This window comes from Neodiprion fabricii, chromosome 4, assembly GCF_021155785.1.
Source record: "Neodiprion fabricii isolate iyNeoFabr1 chromosome 4, iyNeoFabr1.1, whole genome shotgun sequence".
Classification (NCBI taxonomy): domain Eukaryota; kingdom Metazoa; phylum Arthropoda; class Insecta; order Hymenoptera; family Diprionidae; genus Neodiprion; species Neodiprion fabricii.
The window spans coordinates 21739485-21760001 of NC_060242.1; the positions used below are offsets into that span (position 1 = coordinate 21739485).

At 37.5% G+C, this 20517-nt stretch overlaps 2 protein-coding genes across 5 annotated transcripts in view; one reads left to right on the forward strand and one right to left on the reverse strand.

Annotated features, from left to right (window-relative positions):
• Window positions 1-20517, forward strand: part of LOC124180748 (chromatin assembly factor 1 subunit A-like) — a 28289-nt gene that overhangs the window by 4239 nt on the left and 3533 nt on the right. The gene's annotated exons all lie outside the window — the stretch shown is intronic.
• Window positions 4697-19530, reverse strand: LOC124180754 (zinc finger protein 76). Of its 3 annotated transcripts, none has more exons than XM_046566513.1 (5): window positions 19447-19530; window positions 10101-10371; window positions 9300-9536; window positions 8609-8754; window positions 4697-8083 (listed from the first exon to the last, which is right to left on the reverse strand). In XM_046566513.1, the coding sequence occupies exons 1-5, from the start codon at window positions 19468-19470 to the stop codon at window positions 7778-7780; spliced, it is 984 nt and encodes a 327-aa protein (XP_046422469.1). In that variant the 5' UTR covers window positions 19471-19530; the 3' UTR covers window positions 4697-7777. The 3 variants fall into 3 exon arrangements, with proteins under 3 accessions (XP_046422469.1, XP_046422471.1, XP_046422468.1); XM_046566515.1 differs by lacking the exon at window positions 19447-19530 and adding an exon at window positions 19290-19308; XM_046566512.1 differs by lacking the exon at window positions 19447-19530 and adding an exon at window positions 12556-12998.

The following is a 20517-nucleotide window of genomic DNA, read 5'->3' on the forward strand; positions in this document are numbered from 1 at the left end:
TTTTTACGACAATGTAATTCTCAAATCGTTAGTGCAGAAATTATTTCTAATGTTGGAAAAAACCTTTACCTTGGTTCGTATCGTCATGGGGTAAGAAGATCGAATTTTTATACAAAGATTACGTCATAGGTTCATTTCGAAAATCAGTGATTTAATATGCAATTACCGAACGCGTAGAGCCATATTTTTTTTTAAAAGTTTTAAGGTAGAAATTTCTGGCAGTCGATGGTGAAAAGTAAGGTCAGAGAATTCAACCAATGAAATTCACGGCTAAATGATTATATATGTATAAAAAAAAAAAACATTATGTTAGTTACTGTAATTTCACAGTGTCAAAGTATAAAGAGTAAAATGAGCGGAATATTGAGAGAAAAATAATTAGTTGGGAATATGTTTTTGCCGGAAAATCATAGATAAACTAATAGAATGATCGTACTGATAATTTTCAAAGTGACAAAAAGAATTATACATAAAATTGATACAAAAACATTTATGTTGGATTATTTTTTCTGCAATTTCGCATTTGTTTCATTCTAATTTTGGAAACTAGTGTAACTGTTACTTTATAAATAGATAATCATTAATGTCAAACTATAAGAAAAACAATATTTGGCTGGACAGAAATCAAGCATGGTTAATAGGATGGAAATTTGATTGCGATCAGAAATTTCACATGTATATAGAATTTTCTTGTATTGCATCTCGTATATATGATACTGTTTCTACTTGATCCCCATATCGTTTGTAAAAATCGGAAAAAAGACATTGGGGATTCTCCCGCCATGAAATGCATTCAAGAGGTTGTAAAAAAAGTGGTTCTGTGACGAAGACAACATATATACAAGTACTTGAAAATGATCTTGACCTTGTAGTATAAGTGTTGTAGGTTGTATTTCCAAGATCCACCACAACATATATACAAGTACATTTTGTGAAATGTTTTTTCAGCAGTGTTGACTGAGAAAGAAACAGAGAGCGATAGAGACAGAAATAAAGCAGAGAAAAAATAACCGATAACGATAGGTATGTTGTATGGATTGGGTTACAAACTAGGAAAAGATAAGAGAATTCCGTTCCTGTTTTTCGCTTATATACACATTTGATATATCTCTAACATGTGCATCCGTAACATATGTACAGTCTCCCTATCGTTTGATTGCCGCGGCATACGCTCTAGATACAATTGTCAAAGTATTATTAACGCGTCGTGCGTTTTAATGCAACATATTTTCGAAAATGAAACTCTATTCCGTGTTAGAATCGCGCTGCGATTTCAACTATGACGCAGCAGACGGATGGTCGGCTTTAGTTTGCCTCAAGATGTAATAAACACCTTTGTGATCAAAGATACGCTTCAGAAATGCATTACTGTAAGAACATACAGCAGATGTTTATCATGGAAATACGTGCCTCCTAACTACTCGTATTAAGGGTAAATGGGTCCCACTCTCAGAAGCAAAAGTTGGGGAACGAGAACAAAATGTTTGGAATTATCTTCGCGCCATCTAGTAAATATGAATCTGGGCAAATGAAAATAAGATAAACTGAAATGTTAACAATTTGAGAAAAGGCGTATGATTGAAACGTATAAAATGCAATACCAAACTCTGGTGTTTTTTTAATCCAATTATAACGTTTTGGGCTTGTTTTGTTCACCATAGCGATATCTAGAGATAGATTGAAAGTTTTTTTTACAATGAGTTATCTCCAGAGCGGACAAAAATATTATAAATATTCTTGAAAGTTTTTGAAAGGAAATGAATTCTCAAAATATGGACTGCGTGCGACACACTGTTCATTTTCTTTGACCTGTACTCGCTGACAAAATAGAAAAATTTGGACAAATCTCGGCATTGTTGAAAACTTCAAGGCTAGGAACTTTAGTCTAGAGGTTGTTCTTTACTTCGGAAAAAAAATTGTACAAATTTCTATTTTCACAGCTTGTCTTCGTACACACGGCTGTGAGAACTGCACAAAATACTAAAACAGTCTTTAAATCACTAATAACACTGGTCAACAGTCGTGTTTTGTTGCGCTTGATATTTGAGTGTTCTTAGTAAAATTTGATGTCAACGATCTTAGAAGTAGGTAAGCGTAGTTTTTTGAAATTGGCCCCAGTTATTTATTTGATTAAAATTTATTTGACTCAAAAAAGCAATATTTAGATGAAGAGTTCGATTTTAATTTTACTCTTTTTCATGAAACGCTATTCGCTCGGTCGGTGCTTTTTGACGTATCCGTTGCGCTTTTGCATTTAACTAACTTCTTCGGTTCGAAAAATTGTGCCCCTATCCTCCAAGGTGGTTTGCCGAAAGTTCAGCCTACTTGAAAACACACGCTCAAGTTTGTGGATCACTCTAGTCCGCCCCGTCGTGTTTGAACAACACCCTTTGATAATGTTCAAAATCGTTGATTGAAACTCAAAATAATTGAACAAAGGATTATTTATTACAATTATTTATAAGTACACGAAGTAATTACAGTGTCTTTGCTACGATTATTATACCGTTATTTGAAACCAACCAACAGTACCGAATTAAGTTTTTATCGCTCTTTTGTAAACGAGGTTTTTCAAAATCTACCGTAAAAAAGGGGGGAATTTGGGATGAAACTAGTAGTCTGGGTTTGAATAACAACATAGTAATTTCTCGGTTAAACTAAACGCAAATAATAGCTTGCACGGGGGTAAAACATCCTCACGGTGTAGAGGAAAAAGCTCGAGCAAGCTATAATAGTTAGTGATGGTAAATTTATTGAACAAGGGTGAGATGAGGTATGATTAAACGAAGAGTGAATACTACAAGAAGTCACACTTTAATTTTTACCTCAATTTCTCGTCAGTTTAAGTGACCTCTCTTATTCTAGATATACGAGTGAACAACCCTTCGTTTATTTATTACAACCTCGTGGAAGGTGCACCAGGGGAGGTGATAAAGCGATCACCTCCGCAACGGTCGCTTGTGTCTCGCCTTGATATAAAGCGGCTCAAATAAAGGGATCATCCGAGGACAGATGTGGCGAATTATGAAACCCGAACAACCGACGATACAGTCCGCGTTCTCTCGTTGCTGAAACTTAAATGATCTAATCGCGTGTCCACGTCGTTATCAATAGGCGCCAGATCTGCCCTCTCGTGGCGAGCGTTAGAACTAAAAGCTAATCAAATCATAGCAGTGAGTTCGAATGTGAAGTATTTCCAAGCATGTTGTTTTCCTCCCTATATCAGTTATACAAGGCCATAATTGTATGAAAACGCAATCTCGGCCATACACTTTTTTTCCTAGTTTATGTTACACGTATAAAGTTTGGTTCTTGAAAATATTTTTTTTCGTACATTCGCTTCGAGTAGAATGATTTTATACAGGACAATATAGTTTTGCATAATTTTGTACAAGATCTGTCTGTGTATCATCAGTGCGTACTTCCCGCCTCCGAGATGACCATATGGGAGAATATCGAATGTAGCGAAGATAATTAAAATGTAAAATTTCCAATACTTACTTGGAAAGTTCGATTTTCGGAGCCTGTGAAGCGTGCGTAAAATGCCTTATTGCGTAGGGCGATTTTCGATGAGCGTGAAGTTGGCCGCGTGAGCCGTAAAAACGCGTGCTGTAATCACACGAGTCAGATATCGCCCATCCCGCACGTGTAATACGCTTGTTTGTCCAATACATGTGAAGGAAAGTTTGATTTGAGAAGCCACGAATGTCCCACTTACAACACGTAAAATTGGGGTTAAGTAACTTAATCTCAAAGACACGATGCGTAAAATTGAGTTATTCGAAAGTACGCGTACGCCAAAAAAAGCCCTAGTGTGTAAAATCGAACACTCGAGCAGCGCACTTGCACCAACATTGTTTTACCGTACTGTTCTTTGTATAAAAATAGAGGCGATTTAAATTTGAAATAGGCAAAAAGTGTGCAGATGAAATGGTGTTTTGGACGTATCTTGAGCGATATTTGGCGTCATAATTTTTGCACAATGAAGGCTTCATACGACGTATAGGATCTATGAGAAAAAAAACACAATCTTGAAAATGCTTCCTGTCCGAACTCGCTGACATTTTTTATCAGCGAAATACAGTGTGCCGTCAGATGTGCTTCCTTTTTGACCCGTTACCCTATTTCTAGTCCGCAGTTGGTTAAAAGTGTATCTTAGTATGACTAATTATTGTTATTTTTTCTTGAAAACGATAGTACGCCATTCGCACAGAAGCTAAGTACAATAATGATTCACTTTTATTGTCAGATTGGTTGTTACTTATTAACTCGAAGTTTTCATTTAATTATTATAGGTGTAATAAAATTGTATTTGTTATACCAATGAAAAACAAAACACAGTAAGTCCACTTTTATATTGAACAATTTCTGTAGTAACACCTGTTGGACAGTTCTTTCATAATTCTTGTTGTTTTGACAACTTCCTGACCAGACTGTACTCTCCATAAATTTCCAACATCCTTGAAAACTGACGAACGTGTCACGCTGCACGACGGTGCAAGGAAAAAAATAGAGAAAACGAAGGTAAAAATCCATCGGAAAAATATTGGAACAGCGGCTTGAAACAAAATGACACGAACGACCCTCCACAGTTTATATCTACCTTTGCACTCGTATTCGTTCACGTATACCCTTCCGTCGCCTGTAAGATTGTTCAGCGTTAAATTGAGAAACGGGATATGCAGACAAATAATATTGATAATTGCACTTTATTATTACTTTTTCAAATGTCATGGAAATAGTTTAATAGCTGTTGGAAAACAGTTTATAGTAGTAATGACAATAATAATAATAATAATAATAATAATAATAACAATAACAACAATAATAATAATAAAAGTAAAGATATTATGTATTATATATCCCTATATTCATACTTGTATAAGTATAACTGCCGCAAGTATAGCTATACAGCGCGTTTTCGAATCATTGAAATCATTACGCGCGTTGAAATTATCGTGAACAAATTATCATGTATAAAAATAATAACATGTGCTTGACTTATGCGTGTAGAGTATGTACGTACAAGATATTCGAAAGGAAAAAATAAAAATATAGAGATTGGTGTTGCACACGTATGGCAATGTTACGCGTCGGGTTAAACCGCCTTTTCAACTCTTCAATCAACGCAGATTGATTTTTGCGCGATCCGCAGTTTTTTACAGTTGTTCTCACACGCCTATCAATTGACTCGATAAAAAAATTAATTAATTAATTAATTATTGCATTCATTCGATCACTAAACAATTCACTAATCTACAGTTTACGGTATATTATAGTGCGTAACTTATTGTCTATATAAAAGAGTATTGTTTGTTGCATATAAAATATATTATTTTATAATATACAATATATGTGTATTATACGTATACGGTATATGTACATATATTTGTCGTGTCAAGTTCAGACGTTCAGGTATCTTGCAATAACAAGCGTAATAACATATGTATGTATACACATATATGCATATTAGCGACGGATGTATTATACGAATCGAACGCTTGATTCTTTCACACACAAAATATATAATTTTTTTTCCTACTTAACGTTCTTCTATTTGTTATACCCGTCATCCCTTGCGGAAATATTTTGATTATCTGAATATGGCACGAGATTTTTGCCATTCGTTCTTTCGAAAGAGGCTAAAAAATAAAGAAATGAAAAGTACATTTGGCACATGATTCTTTGGCTTAATCTACGGTACGATTCACATGATAAACTTATGTCGATTATATGTATACAATATACATATCATACAATATCGCGACGGTCTCTTAGGAAACTTGAAACCCAAGTACACATGCGCCAATTTCTTTGCTTATTGTTAGACAGGCTGGCCAACCAAGCCAACTCTGGCTCGTTAGGTCTAGTGGGAACAGTCGATACGCGCAAGCGATTCGAGGTTATGTTGACTTAAATACAGATCCGTGACATCTTGCCTGCCTCAAATTCTCAAAGCAATATAACTTATATATCCTTGCGTATTATGATAGCTATCGTCTAGTCGCAATTGCGTTGGTCAACCTGACCAGTGGAAAAAATACTCGGCGCGAACTACAGTGGAACCTCAGTTATACGTTTCGCACTTGTACATTTTTCTCGTTTCTGCGTTGAATTTTCTTGGCCCTGCAAATTTCTGCCTACAAATAATGTGAAAATATTTCACTTGTACGTTTTTCGCCATTACACGTTACGTATTCGGTTATACGTTGCGACGGCTGACTATTTAGTCGAAACTTTTGATTTGATGTTCACCTTGCCTATCGCTAGGTGGCGCGCGTGTTCGGATGTTTAGTCTACTTTTTTATCGCTAAATGGCGTAACTTCAGACATGTGCCGATTCATGTCCCAAATACGTTCTGGCAAGTCCAGGTCGGTGTCTCGTCTTACTGTCACTGGATTAGCTTTGACCGGGCGCGGGCTACGGTAAAATATTGTAATTAATAATCAGTCGATTTCGCTACAGGTAAATGCATCTATGACAAGATGATACCTATAAAACCGCTGACAAGCGTAACTTCTTAATTTTACAATTCCGAAGTTTTGGAATATTTAGCTATCTCACTTATACGTCAGTATTGCCATACCCCATGAAAAACTTATAACTGAAGTTTCACTGTAGTTGAATCTATGGATGGAATGCCGCGATTTGACGCTTGCGCATTTGGCTTTTCTGTTTTTTTTACACTATCACGGTATGCCCCGTAGGTGTAAGTTGAATCGATGTATAGTTCAACACCCTTATCTAGATAACAGGTTTCGATTGTGAAAGATACGTTCAACGAGTGTTAGAGGCTTAAAAATAAGAGCTGTGGTCGAGGTGATGTGACAATCGAATGTCTTTTTCGCAGCCGTTGCTATCCATCTGTATTTGAAATTGAGCAAAGATGAAAGTTTTTTGTGGATATGGAAAATGAATGTGTCGGCGTTAGCATAGAGATTGAAACGTCGAAAAGAAATGATACAAAAAAACAATACACGATACTCATCTGTGATAATAGTCCTTGCCAAACTGCGTGCATTGCACATATTATTTACATTGATAATACCTATAATCGCAAGTATAATATAACCATCGCTCTAAATCGACTCAAACACCATTTCAGAGTATTCAGCGTCTCAAAAACTTCAGGCAAATGACCGAAAATATCGCAGCAATTATGTTAATCGCTAATTGTAAGTATTTAGCAACGGCTGTAGGGATGCAAATTATAACGAAATGTATTTAAATTTGAATTCAACGCACAACTGCATATACACGGTAAAATTTACCGTACATAAATACATACCTTATGCATAAATAAAAACTGCTGCACTCTGCAGTTGAAAAGACAAGAAAATATTTATTTTTCTTGGGTCGACGACCGAAAAACAATCCAAAGTTTTCACTGTAAGCGCAAAAATAGGTAATAACGTATGTCTGAAAAAATTTGAAATTCTTGTTAATGGAATTTTAAAACGCTGCACGGAATAAAAAGCTTGCTATTTCTACTATCATTCTAAACATGTAAAACACTTGTTACCTTAATAAAATCTTCAGCTAAAATTGCACAATTTTTGCCAGCGCAGCAAAAGTTATCTAGCGAAAACTTTAAACAATATTAAAACTTTTTCATTTCTCGGTTCAGCGAATCTGTTTTTGAGGGCCGAATGAAGCTCGCAATACGTGTAATACTTGTCGTGATCACGAGCAACCGAAAAGTAAAACTCGTAAGGCACATGCATCATCGAATCGCGTAGCTGGTAGATTTTTTACCGATATATAATTTTATGCTGATCACATCTCTGTGGAAACGGGGTTGATTTTTGTCGTGCGGAAACACCTATTTCCCGGACCCGGGAATATCGGCGATGCGTTCTTCCTGTGGACTTTACGGTGCTTGGCTAGGTGGTCGCTTCTCGCGAACTTCTTCGGGCACATTTCGCAGGAGTAAGGTTTTATGCCGGAATGTGATCTGCGGTGCCGGGCAAGCTCGTCTGATCTACTGAAACGCCAACCGCATCCGGCCCAGGTACACGCGAACGGTTTTTCACCCGTGTGTCGCCGCAAATGGGCCTTCAAGTGCGACGCCTTTGCATACATCTAAATACACGAAAACATGTTACGTGTCTTTTTTAAAAAAAATTTTTTTTTCTCATTCTGTCAATTATATTCTGGCAGCAACATTTTTTATATCTTCGGAAACGATATAATGGATACATAAATGTCGCGACTCTTGCATTAATGTCTGAAAGTTCACGTTGTTCGAAACTCGTGGCCGTTGAATTTTTAAATTCGTCGTAAAAAATACCGATCAATGAAAAATGTGTTTGTCAAGAAAGAAATGAGTATTTATTATGCTGTCTTTCAGACGGGTTTTATTAAAAAAATACGTGGGCTTATATTCCTTCGTTGGTGGGGATAAGAATGAAATCAGAATTGAAATACAATATTTAACCTGCTGAGGATTCGAACATAGATCGATTTAGATATTTGTCGTAAACGGTAAACCCTGAAGCTTTCAAATTTGGTGAACTTTTAGATTTTGCAATTAGCGGTGAAAACGACAAAAGCATCGAAATTTCGACCCAAGAAAGATTTTCAATTCAATTTTGGCATGCAACGTACCTTTGCACAACCTTGATAAGTGCAAGGAAAGCATCGATCTTCCGCGGCGTTAGCTAGATTTCTGTTTGTGTAGTCGTGAGTGGCAAGAGCTGCGTTAGCTGCGGATTGTACGAGTAAGTTCTCCTCGATTTGATTGTTGTTTTGATCTATAATGAGAGAGGAGGTATATGTATAATGATATTCAAACAATTACCGGCTATATTAATTCGGTTGTTGCACGGTTATCAATATTCTTCCATCATTGCCAAATGACCGTTTGTCACAGCGCATGAAATATCTAATTCTCTGTACCAAGAAGGATAAACGGAGAAACTTTTTCTAAGGTGTATCGCATTGGCTGCTGTTGTGTGATGTCACGATAATTATTCACCGCGCCATCTACACACGTTTCGTACCAACCAATATCGGTTCCAACTTGTTCTTTTCCCGACTTATGTATCAAACGACAAAAAGACACATCATTGAGAAACTAGAATGCAAAATCCAACAGAATTGGATTCCAAGTGTCTTCGCGGGAAGAAAATAAATGTGGAAATTGTTCATATTTCTCTATACGTAAACAATGGGTGCTGATAAAATTTCGCGGGGAAACAACAACGATGAAGAATTATCCGTCCTCGACTCGTGCGATGATTGAATCAGCCGTGCAGTGTGCATAAATCGGTTGAAATATTTTTTTTAAACCTCTTACCGGTGCCTAGCGAATCTTCGATCGCGCGAAGATCGATTCCTAATATAAGTAGCGGTTCGTCGTGCTGAAAGTGAGGCTGCTGAACTTGCGGCTGTGGTAAGGGAAGATGCAAGAATCCCTCGCAGCCAGGAGTGCAGAGGGGGGTTCTCTCCGGTAGGCCGGCGTTCCAGCTGCGATCCAAACACCATTCTAGTTCGGAGTCAAGTTCGCTAAGCTCGCTGAACTCGCTGAGGTATCCTGTAGCGAAAGAAAGAGAAAAAAAAGTAGTGAATTTTTGAACACGTATCGTGTTGAATTACATATTTCACCGCGAGGAAACTGTGAAACTTGGCAGGCCGACGAAGGGTGATCTACTGCGCATGTGCAGAATGACAACTCTATCGATTGGTCAGGTCGTTGTATCGCGGTGATATTTTCGTCTGCAGATCAGGGGAGCCAACTTATTCGAAACGGGACACGAGATGTCAAACTCTCCCGCGTCTAGTGACGAATTGAAACTGGCAATAAAAGTTTGACAAGTCTTTCCGAAACACTATATCTAATATAATTGAGATGTTCTTTGCCAAAGATTGGAATCACCAACGTAATCTCCGTAGGTCGGGTTTAACAGGTGTAACCGGCTTGCTTAAAAAATTGAGAAAGCCTGCGCATGCGTAGTCGGCCGTTCAATTCGTCAAGTTCCACCATTTCCTCTCGGCAAACACACGCGCACCTAGACACTTGGGGTTACTTTGCTATCTTGAGCAGCGAAAATGTTAGGTATAATGTCTACTGCACGCATTTCGCGTGGGTGCAGCCTACCCGAGGATGACGTAGAACCGTTCGTGCAGGACCAGTCGCTCCACGCCATTTCCGGCGATGAGGATAAATTTCCGTTGTAATATTCCGGCGTTTCCCTCAATGGCGTCAGCGTATAGTCAGACGGATCGGACGTTTCGCTCGTCGGTGTTGTACACGGGGTCTCGTATTCGTACGACATCGTCGTGAACGTTGGCGACTCTAGGAGCTGATGGTTATCGGTGCTTGGGTCTGTCGCGAACCCCAACGCCGAAAAAAGAAGTTCTTCCGTCATCTGTGTTAACAGTGAACAAGCGAGCAATTACACCTTGAAAGGAGTAACGAAGCGAAACACGCTGCATAAGGGATGCATCATGGGTGCTGGCTGGTTACTCAGAATTTTGTTAAATCAAACCTTTGTCCAGGCACCATGTACCGCAGTCGATCAAGATTTAGATTCGATCAATTTAATATTCCCTAAACTTCACAGACGCACAGTTCAAATGAACTATCATGGGGTCCTAATCCGTTGTGGTCCCGGCGGGTCCGTAAGAGGTAGCTTGGAACCTACTACTTTAAATTGAAAGGACCCCGTGTGACCACAACGGCTTAATTACGAGAAATCACTGCATTATCCATAAATGTCACCCTTAGATGCCTCAAATATGTACTTGGGCATCATTTTCTTGTCAATGCCAGAAGTATTCTGTTCGTTCAATGTTAATAAATAACAGCTCATTTCAGAAATCAGAAAATTATTCGTACAAGTATTATAATATGTATAACATGCAATAGGGAATAAAATTGAAAAATATTCAGAGATCTTATATCATGACTAAATTTTCCCGGAACTTCAGCCCCAGTTAAATTGAAATCAATTAAACTTTGACGGAGAAATTTGTCTTCAACTGGAAATCTCCATCCGACGATGAAAAGTATCTCAAGCGTAAACGTCACAACCACCTGTATCCTTTGAAAGTTATTCAATCACATGGTAGGACTTGACTGAGATGGTTACAGTCGAACATAGATTATGCCTGTATCTATCAGCTTGTTTCTGAGGCCTATAATGGACTTCCATATTTCGAACGGTGAGAATTAATCTGCCGAAAAGACTTGAATACCTAGGAGCATGATGTATTCATTTTTTTATCGGTACATTTGAGTGGATATTATACTCTAGATCGCAGATTTGATCTATATACGAATGCTATTCCGAATTCTTGACAGCGTTTCAAGTTCGCGTGCACCATGTTTGTAAATTTGTACAATTCATATTGACCAAACGCTAGATCTAAGTATTATTTACGATATTGTTAATCGTTTATCAAAAAAACTTTGATAATCTTGATGTGATAATCATAATTGAATGTGTAAAAATTTTAAATTTCGTGTCATTTTCGTGCAAGTTGATTCATACGTCGGTTGACGATTATGACTAAATTATGAACAATATAATATCAGTATCGTATGTATGTCGTGTATAGGACGACATATTTGAAGTCATAAGTCGAATCACATTTGTAGAATAAATGCCTGGAACCAATTACTTATCTATCTATTTAGCTAATGCTTATCGCACTATTCTAAATTCTGCAAGAATGCACTCGAAATTTTTTTTCTCATCTTCGTCTGTATATAATTAAACCGTTTATATTTTTAGCGGTAATATTGATTGGGCGGATGAATAATTCACCGGATGTTGATTGTGGAAGAAGACGCAAACAAATAATAATAAAATAATGTTGTTTTTTAAATACCGATGGATATATTACGCGTGTTATATTACAATGATTCTTTTATTGGATACGTAAGGATTTCTGTCGTTTAAATAATAATTCAACTAATTAACTCTATTTATAACTGATTATTCTATGCGGTTATTGTAGAACGATGCGCGTTCCGCGTGTGCGTATTTATAAATTACTATATCAATTAATTACGATGTATAAAATTTCATTGCACTTTTGTTATTCATTAACACAGACATGTTGTTTAATTTACCACTGAGCGATAAACTTTTAACCGCGTACATCCCTGTTACATCGAATCACTTGATGCATTGACTCCCGCGGATACCGTTACAGATACAAAGTACTACCTTGCATTTTTTTTAATACTTAAAGTAAACATTGTAATATAAAGAGAAGTAGCGCCACCGGCACGAGGCTTTGCTTAACGATGCAGATATATAAATATATAAAAAGATTCTCAGGTATAAAGCGAATATGTAATGCGCGTGGTTTTAAAACCACTCTTACCGATCTCAATGCACCTTCGGTACGAATCGGATGATTCGACGAGCAAAGAAGACGATGAAAAAATACGATCAACTTTCCCATCGATTCCTGAGTTATTCGACAATTTTTAGAAACTTTGTATTCAGCGCGCCTTAGCGTTCGGTCGTTTTACCGATTCTTCATCCGCTCTCCTGCCCTTTCAACGCATGAAAATTTGATAATCTCTTTGAGTTACTCACGTCGAATGTCGATGTATCGGCCACCATAGTTTACTCTCGGATCGGTGAAAAATAATGGGATAACTGAAACCACGATATCTCGAATGTTCGGTTTAATAATTATCACAAATCGGCAACAGTCTCGCTGTACAGTTAAAATTATAAGCGCATTGTCGTCAAGTATTGACCGATTTTCTTCGATCCGTCAGAGTAAAAATCACTGCCAGATCAGAGTTGATTGAATTTTTTCAATGGATCAATCGAACCGTATCCGAGTCGACTCGCGCGAGCGAAAACAAATGGCGACGGATAAAAATCTCCATTATACTCCGATCAAACCGTAACGTTTTATCGCATCGCGTGTGTTTGTCCGACTATCTGCATATTCACATCGTAGTAGCCGGTCCCGGTGCGCAACGTCACACTGCACATGCGAGTCCGCGTTCGGACGATTTGAAACTGACAGAGCGCCAGCAGGATCGCGTCGAAACGCGACGTCGCCGAAGCGATATCGTCGCGCGTTTTGTGCCACTCGGCGCCGTCCCCGCCAATCCCGAGGGAGTTCCTCGAGCTGTGTTCGCTTTGCTCTTTCGACGTCCAGACACGTCACACTGGTGCTAATTGGATAATTACCCGATTATGCAGAGCGATTTATTATACTCGCGAAAATATATGCCTGATAATATAACTATATGTGTATAACATGTATGTGATACCTCGATCTTCTGCAAGTTGCAGCCTGTGTGTTCGATTATCGGATTTTACATTGCACGTCCGTACCTTAAACGTACTTTGTGCGTGTGTGTGTGTATGTGTGTGCAAATGAGAAAACAATTAAAGAAAAATGATTATGGTCCAGGTATTACAGTGTTGTCCGTGCAATTTGTTTTCCTGATTTTACTACTCCGTCATACAAATTATATGGCTTGTTGATCGATAATGCACCCGATCGGAGCATGAGTTTGCGTATACGCGGAAAACATGCTGCATACCGTATTATGGACTGAAATGGAATGGCTAGTTTATATGTATATATACACGAAAGAACGAAACGTATCTGCCGGTATTCAGCGTGGCTTGAAAAACCAGACGATGGTTGGAACACGGTTCCATGTAAAACGATATTCCAGAGCGCGATATCGCCCGGCATATAAACGTGATAAATCCGCTCGCGTTGAGTGCATCGCTTGTACGACTACTACGTCTATTATCAAAGTTGCGATTATAGATGATTTTTGAACCCGGACCGTACGGGAAAATTTCTCATCTCCGCCACGTAACTCCGCGTCATGCTGTTTGTCCCGAAAGCCGTTTAATAGGAGATGCTTGTATTGTTTATCGATATTTTCACGGTTTGTACGGCACGAGGTAGGTTGGGTTCAACTGACGGAGAACACACAATTGAAAAATGGAAATGAGATTGCGAACAACGGTTGCTTGACCTTAGAAACCAACAAAATAATCAATAATAATCATCTGCAGTGGTGAAGCAAAAGATGAAACGCTGCCAACAACATTCTCTTCGACTCGACTCGATTGATCTCGTACGAGGTGTGCCGAAGAAGAAAATCTCACTCGTGGCATGTGCTATCACTTTCTACCAATTTGCGTACAGATACGCTCGCATACTGGCGAAAACTAATTTCAAGGCTGCAACTTATGTTTACAGTATTAAGTATGAAATTGATTACAGTCGTTAGCGTCTCCGATGTCTCTCTGTAATAAAGACCTGTGCATTTTGCGAACCGAGAAAGATATGAGGAAAATTTGATTTTTATTTATTCATATGGTGGTCCCATATGCAATTTACTCTACAACAGTCGAGAGCTTAACCGCTCATCAGGTTGTTCAGTTCCGGTTACCGTTCAGTCCTTAATTATTTTCATTTTTTACCATAATCGAAAAATAGTTCTAGGTAGAAAATGAATATTAGTTTTCTATCTGTTACCGACAAGTCTGGTATCCGTTACTGTTCTTTCTCATTACGATCACTGTTACTATACTTTCGTGTAACTTTTGCGAAAATTTAATGCTTGCGCAACAATAAATTGACGTTAAAGCCTTATTCAACTAAAAAAGTCGAGTAAACCGAACAAACTGATTTCGCGCTGCAATTACCAAAAAAGGATCGACGATATCGCAAAATGGTTACGCGTACCTCGTTTTTCGTGATTCCAACAATATTCAAACAGTTTTTTTTAACAATACCTGTTTTACTGAATTTTTCTGTAAAAAATGAAATTTTTCTCAGTGCAGATAATTTCACAGAATTTCACAAGATCTCGCAATCAGATGATTTTGATAGCCAATGATTTCACGATATTTCACAGGAATGCAAATAATTTCAATTGTTTTCAAAATCCATCATAAAATTTCAGATGATTTCGCTAGATTTTTCTAAGGTTTCAGGAGACATCACCATATTTCGACGATGGTCAACCTCTCGGTGGAAACAATAATAACGGATAGTCAGCTATAAGAAATAAGAATTCCTCGATTTCTGTGATCTAAACAGCGATTCCTCCAATTTCAATCGAACCATCCGTAATGGCGGTAAATCATTTTAAAGTCAGTATTAAGGTTCAGGCTCCATAATCTCATATAGGTTATGCCACGCATATGCAGGGGGTATGCACCCCCAAGGGTTCTGAGTCCCTGGAGCAGAGTAGAAACTCCGCGTTAACAAAGTCCAGGTCGCACTGGTAATGTTTTCGTATAAATCATCAGCGGACGAACCGAGCACTGCGGTAATCTATAACCAACCGAGGAACCGTTAATCTCTGTACAGGGTATTAAACAGCCATTACAGATGGCCCGGCAGGTTGACAACGCCGTATAGTGAATAGCTCGACACTTGAGAACTTTCGAACGGTATTAACATCCTCGTACGATTACCTCGCCGTGCATCCTTCAATTAAATGCAGAGTAGGGCTGCGAGCCATTATCAACTCTCATTTGTCAATCTGTCAACCAATGCGTGCCCTAACAGTCCGCTACATAAACGTAGTCAGCGGTTCTATTCCACTTCTGTTCCCTGCAGATAAGGAAAACTATACCGGCTAAGATCTGTACTCGTCGACGTTAGAGTTACTCACTTTTCGGAAATAGCCCGGTTTGTTTTCACTTCCGTGATCTTGGTCTCTCGTTTTTGAAATTCACACTCTTTTGGCGCGAATCGCGTTTGCTCGCGATTGCTCGTAACTTTCGTCTCATTCTTGCGTAAGAAAATTTTTTAGGAGACGAAAAAAATGATAAATTATTTCACGAGCAATTACGAGTAAACGTTGAAAGTTAACCGCACTCGAAGCTTCGGACCTTTTCATTCATTCGGTTCTGTGATATAAGGACAGGAAACCCGCTTTCTGATATAGAATCAGTCGTTGAAACTCTGTGGTGTGCGAAACGAGAGATAATATTCGAAATTTCAAAACATTCGTTGTACAATTTTTTGACCGAAATAAAATTTCATACGCTATTATAGTTACATATTCATCTGTTCTCTACTCCTACAAAAACTGTCCAATAAACAGAGATTAAAAAGATAAAGATAAACGTGTATTGTTTCGAAATGTTTATCAATGCTGCACAATATGAGCAGAAGTATATGCGAATGTACAATATAACGCAAGCACATTTTTTTTTTACTCGTATAAAATTACGATTAGATTAAAAACACATCTGAATAATGACCAGTGATTAACTGGTAATTAGCGATCATTGTTAGGTTACGATATATTTGGTCACGATTAAAATCTTTTGCAGATATTCGATTTGCAGATTCGCGGTCACCCCCCTCTACCCCGCTTTCTTTCTCTCTCTCTTTATTATGTATATATATCTTATCACTTTATCAGTGTAATGCAAATAGTATCAATTAACTGTTGAAAATTTGATCATGTCGAATTTCGTGGAATGATGCATACCGTTTTGGTGCGGTAAAATAGTTGAGATATTCCCTTTTCTTGTTTGAAAAAAAAAAATTCATTACACATTGTCTTTAGCTACAAGTATTTATCACAAATGATTCGAAATTCCAGAAACAAAAAACTATTTACTGTCACAGTTCATTTGATAAACTTTGGTAGGCCGTATCTAACGAGCATCTAATAGAATATGGAATATTCAAACATGCAGAATGTTCGAGCCAAAGAAACGTCCGGTTGAATTAAGTAATGCCATATTTTATTGTTTCAATCATTCTCTTTTTCATAACGCAGTACGTAATTTATCGTGCCAACAACTATACTGCAGATTTATATGAAATAATAATTTGTTACAAGGGACGTGAATTTATTCTTTGATAAAATGAAATTCTACAATTCAGGGTGGTTTTTGATATGGTAATTCTCGTATGCGAAAACGGGGGTACGAATCTGACTGGAAATTTTTTTAAATCGTAGCTTGAATAAAAATGCACGTCCGTATCTCAGTCATTGCTAACGTAGATCGCTGATAACATTTATTACGAATAGTAATGAAAATAAATAAAATCACGTCACATCGCATCACACGTGCCCGATCGGAATTACCGACTTGTTGAATATTCACCGCTTCTGTGATTTGAGAATTTCTTTCACTTTCGACAGGGAGATACAGACGGATAAAAGCACACACGTAATCTGAGAAAACCAATTACATCGGTTATCTTTCCGTGAATACGGCACTATTCGACAAGGAAATTTTCAGGTGACAGGAGCTCGTTCATGATCCAAAAGAAGTCTGTCTCTACTTGCAAGTGATTTCATTGGTCGGATCTAACGGAAATGACCAATGGAATTAGCGGCCTTAGTTGAAATTGCGGTGCTTATGACGTCACGAAATGTATATTTACAAGCCAAGTCAGCGGTGCCTTAATGTTGGAGATGAAAACTCTTGCCTCGTGAATTTGTTAATTAAATGTAACTCTCTGACATAATTTAATGGTGGTTTTTTGATTTGTGATTTTCTGAGGAATTTTTTATGTATCGGACCAGGACCAATTTTATCACGTCACTTACCTATTGGTTTTCTTATTATTTTAATCCATGCGTGTGCTAAAATGAATCGCAGATATTTTATCCTTCGAATATCACTCAACTATAAACATGGATTTTCGCTGTATAACTATCGGTTTTTGAACGTGATGTTATATATCGGCCTTTAATTAAAAACGATGTAAAAAATACTTATTTTCAGATATCTGCGACGTCTGAACTTGCACATGAATTCAAATACCGATCACTTGAACAAATTTTACTTCGTCAAGCTCACAATGAGTTTGCAGTAATGATAAACGTTTACCCCTAATTGATCCAAAAATATCAACTCGACGGGCTTCAATGGCCACGAAACAGGCAATTTTTATCGTAACTCTGGTTTTTTTTTTTGTTTTCTTGTGAAATGAAGTTCTAATATCTTTCACCTTTTAAACCGCATATCACCGTGCGCGTACAATGTTGAAAACAAAGTATTATTTATGCATATCTATGAAGTTGAACACTCCGTTCATGTGGTATTTACTGAAGGTATAAGTCACATTGAAAGGAGTAATTCCAAAAAACAAAAACAGCGAAATAATTGGCAAAGTATATTGCTGATATTGTGTATATCTACATATTTTTTACGCTTCTTGCCAAGTTTTGTATACAGTGTTATTAGAGGTCGGGAACCTGTGACATCGGTTATGTACAAAAATCACGAGTGCCTTAAGAATCGGTGATCCGTGCGCAGTAGAGAGTCTCGCTTGAGAGAGATTTTCTCTTATACTCAACGAAGATGTCGGACTAAAAACAATTTTTTATTTACCACACGTTGGTAATTAAGGGATATATAAATTTATACAGTTCTTTTCTCGTGCGTCCAACTCAGGGAATTTTTCTTAAAGTAGACATCCGTTTCAACACGCACTCGGTAGAGTGTTTTGCGATAAGACACATGCGGTAATCCACAATATTAGCCACAACGCCGTTGTGCGGTATAACTTTTATTCGTCTGTATACTAATGAAGTCGTTCCAAATTAGTTTTCATTAAAAAAAAAAGGTTAGTTGTCGCGCGCATCACCTTAGAGAGATCATAGCATTGTTTTGCAAGTACTGTTTTTTTTAAGCCCAAACACATATGCCTCGTTAAAATTCGATGGTTTGTAATTCGTTTTGTTTACAAGCCGAGGCTTGAACTCGGTAAAAATAAACCCAGACAAGGTTTTTCGCATTTTTCCTTGTTCCTTGTGCGAATGCGTGCGGGCACGTGATGTGGTTAATTAGCTGTAATTTGTTGAGTCGGACGAACGATATGATTTTGATATCGAACAAATGAAACAAAAGAACGTACAAAAAAAAAAATGATCTTTGTATATAGTCAAATGATGAGGTTGAGATCCGTAACCTTAACGTTACCATGCAATTCTAATAAAAATTGTTATTTTGCTGCTGTAGGATTGTCTGAAATTCAGTAAAGCGTATACTTATATTTTTATGTCATTCTAAGGTTTTAAAATAAAAATTCTTGATCGATGTTTCGTTACGTTAACGTCACTGACTATAACCCCATAAATAATACAATTACTACAGTCCGTCATCGGTTTAAGTTCTGGATTTTTTATCCACACAGAGAATATTGTTTTGATAAAATTCAATTTGATGAATGTAAGCTGCTTGTTTTTTGGTTTTTACCACTTTTGGCCTGACTGCACACCCGAAACATGCCCAAGGCGATATTTACAAATCCAGATGCAGGTCAAGAACAATCGCATTTTGTGTACTTAGATATGTCTCACCGTCTACCTACATAATCAACGAGCGGAAGATTGGAAAGATCCGCATCTCATGGCTCGACGAATGCACGTTTTATTTATTTGTTCATTTGTTTAATTCGCCAGTACTCACGTCACGGTTATTTCGAAGGCTTAGAAAAATAATTCGTACGTCACTCACTTTTTTGCCGCAACTCAAACTCATGGCTAAGCTCTCTCCTCTTCTCCGATTAAACGAGCTACTGCTGTAGACCCGCACAGCTCGGTGACTTATCGTCTTGTCCACCGCTGAGGAAGTGTCGCTGATACGAACGTCCTGCTCATTCACGAGCAAATGCGGTTGTCGATGTCCTCGTCTGACGCAGACATCAAATATCCCGGCAACACGGTGGAATAATAGTAACATAAGGACTTTCAAGTACAACTTGATGCGTCACATGTCGATAATTACGCGTATTATTTATTAGTTGCCCGATTTCCCTCGGCTTTCAAAACTTCGTACGTATCAGCGACTGGTTTACCCTACAACTGAAGATTTGAGTAAAGCTTTTTGCGTTTTACAAAAAGTAACGATCGATTAAAAGGTAACTCAGAGTCAGGATCTGTGTTGATATTGGTGAAGATAAATTTATAAAATAATTCGGGAGAGAATAATTGGCTACTTTTTTTATAACTTACAAAACTAACCCCATGTTTTACACCTCTTTCGGATAGCAAGGTATTTTGCAATGTAAGCCAAGATGATGCCATAATTACTGATAAACTCTTCTTCGTCAATTTCAATATTAAGCATTTAATTGAAGAAAGGTTCAATTTTTGAAGTCGAAGAATCTTCCCTCAATCAGATTTATCAATATCTGCAATATTTTTGTAGATTCATAATTTTAACAATACCTTTCACATAATTATTCTATGTATAACACTGATTTTACTTGTGGTGACTTTTGAAGAAGTTTCATAATTATATTTTATCAACTTTGTGAACTAAAAAATGTTGACTCCGATGTAGGGGGCATCTCTGGCATTAAAAATTAACAAAACCGACAAAGAAATTTGACATTTTTCAATTTAGAAAATATTTTGACACCTTAAGTTACGTTGAAAATTGCGAATATTCTGTTGAAATTAAAGTGAAACATATTGTTACATCAAATCTCAGTATTGAATATACGAAATTTAAAACACGCGTTAATTTCGACCCGCTCGTTTAAACACACATAAGTTTTACATTCGGTTATTTGCAAAAATGCGT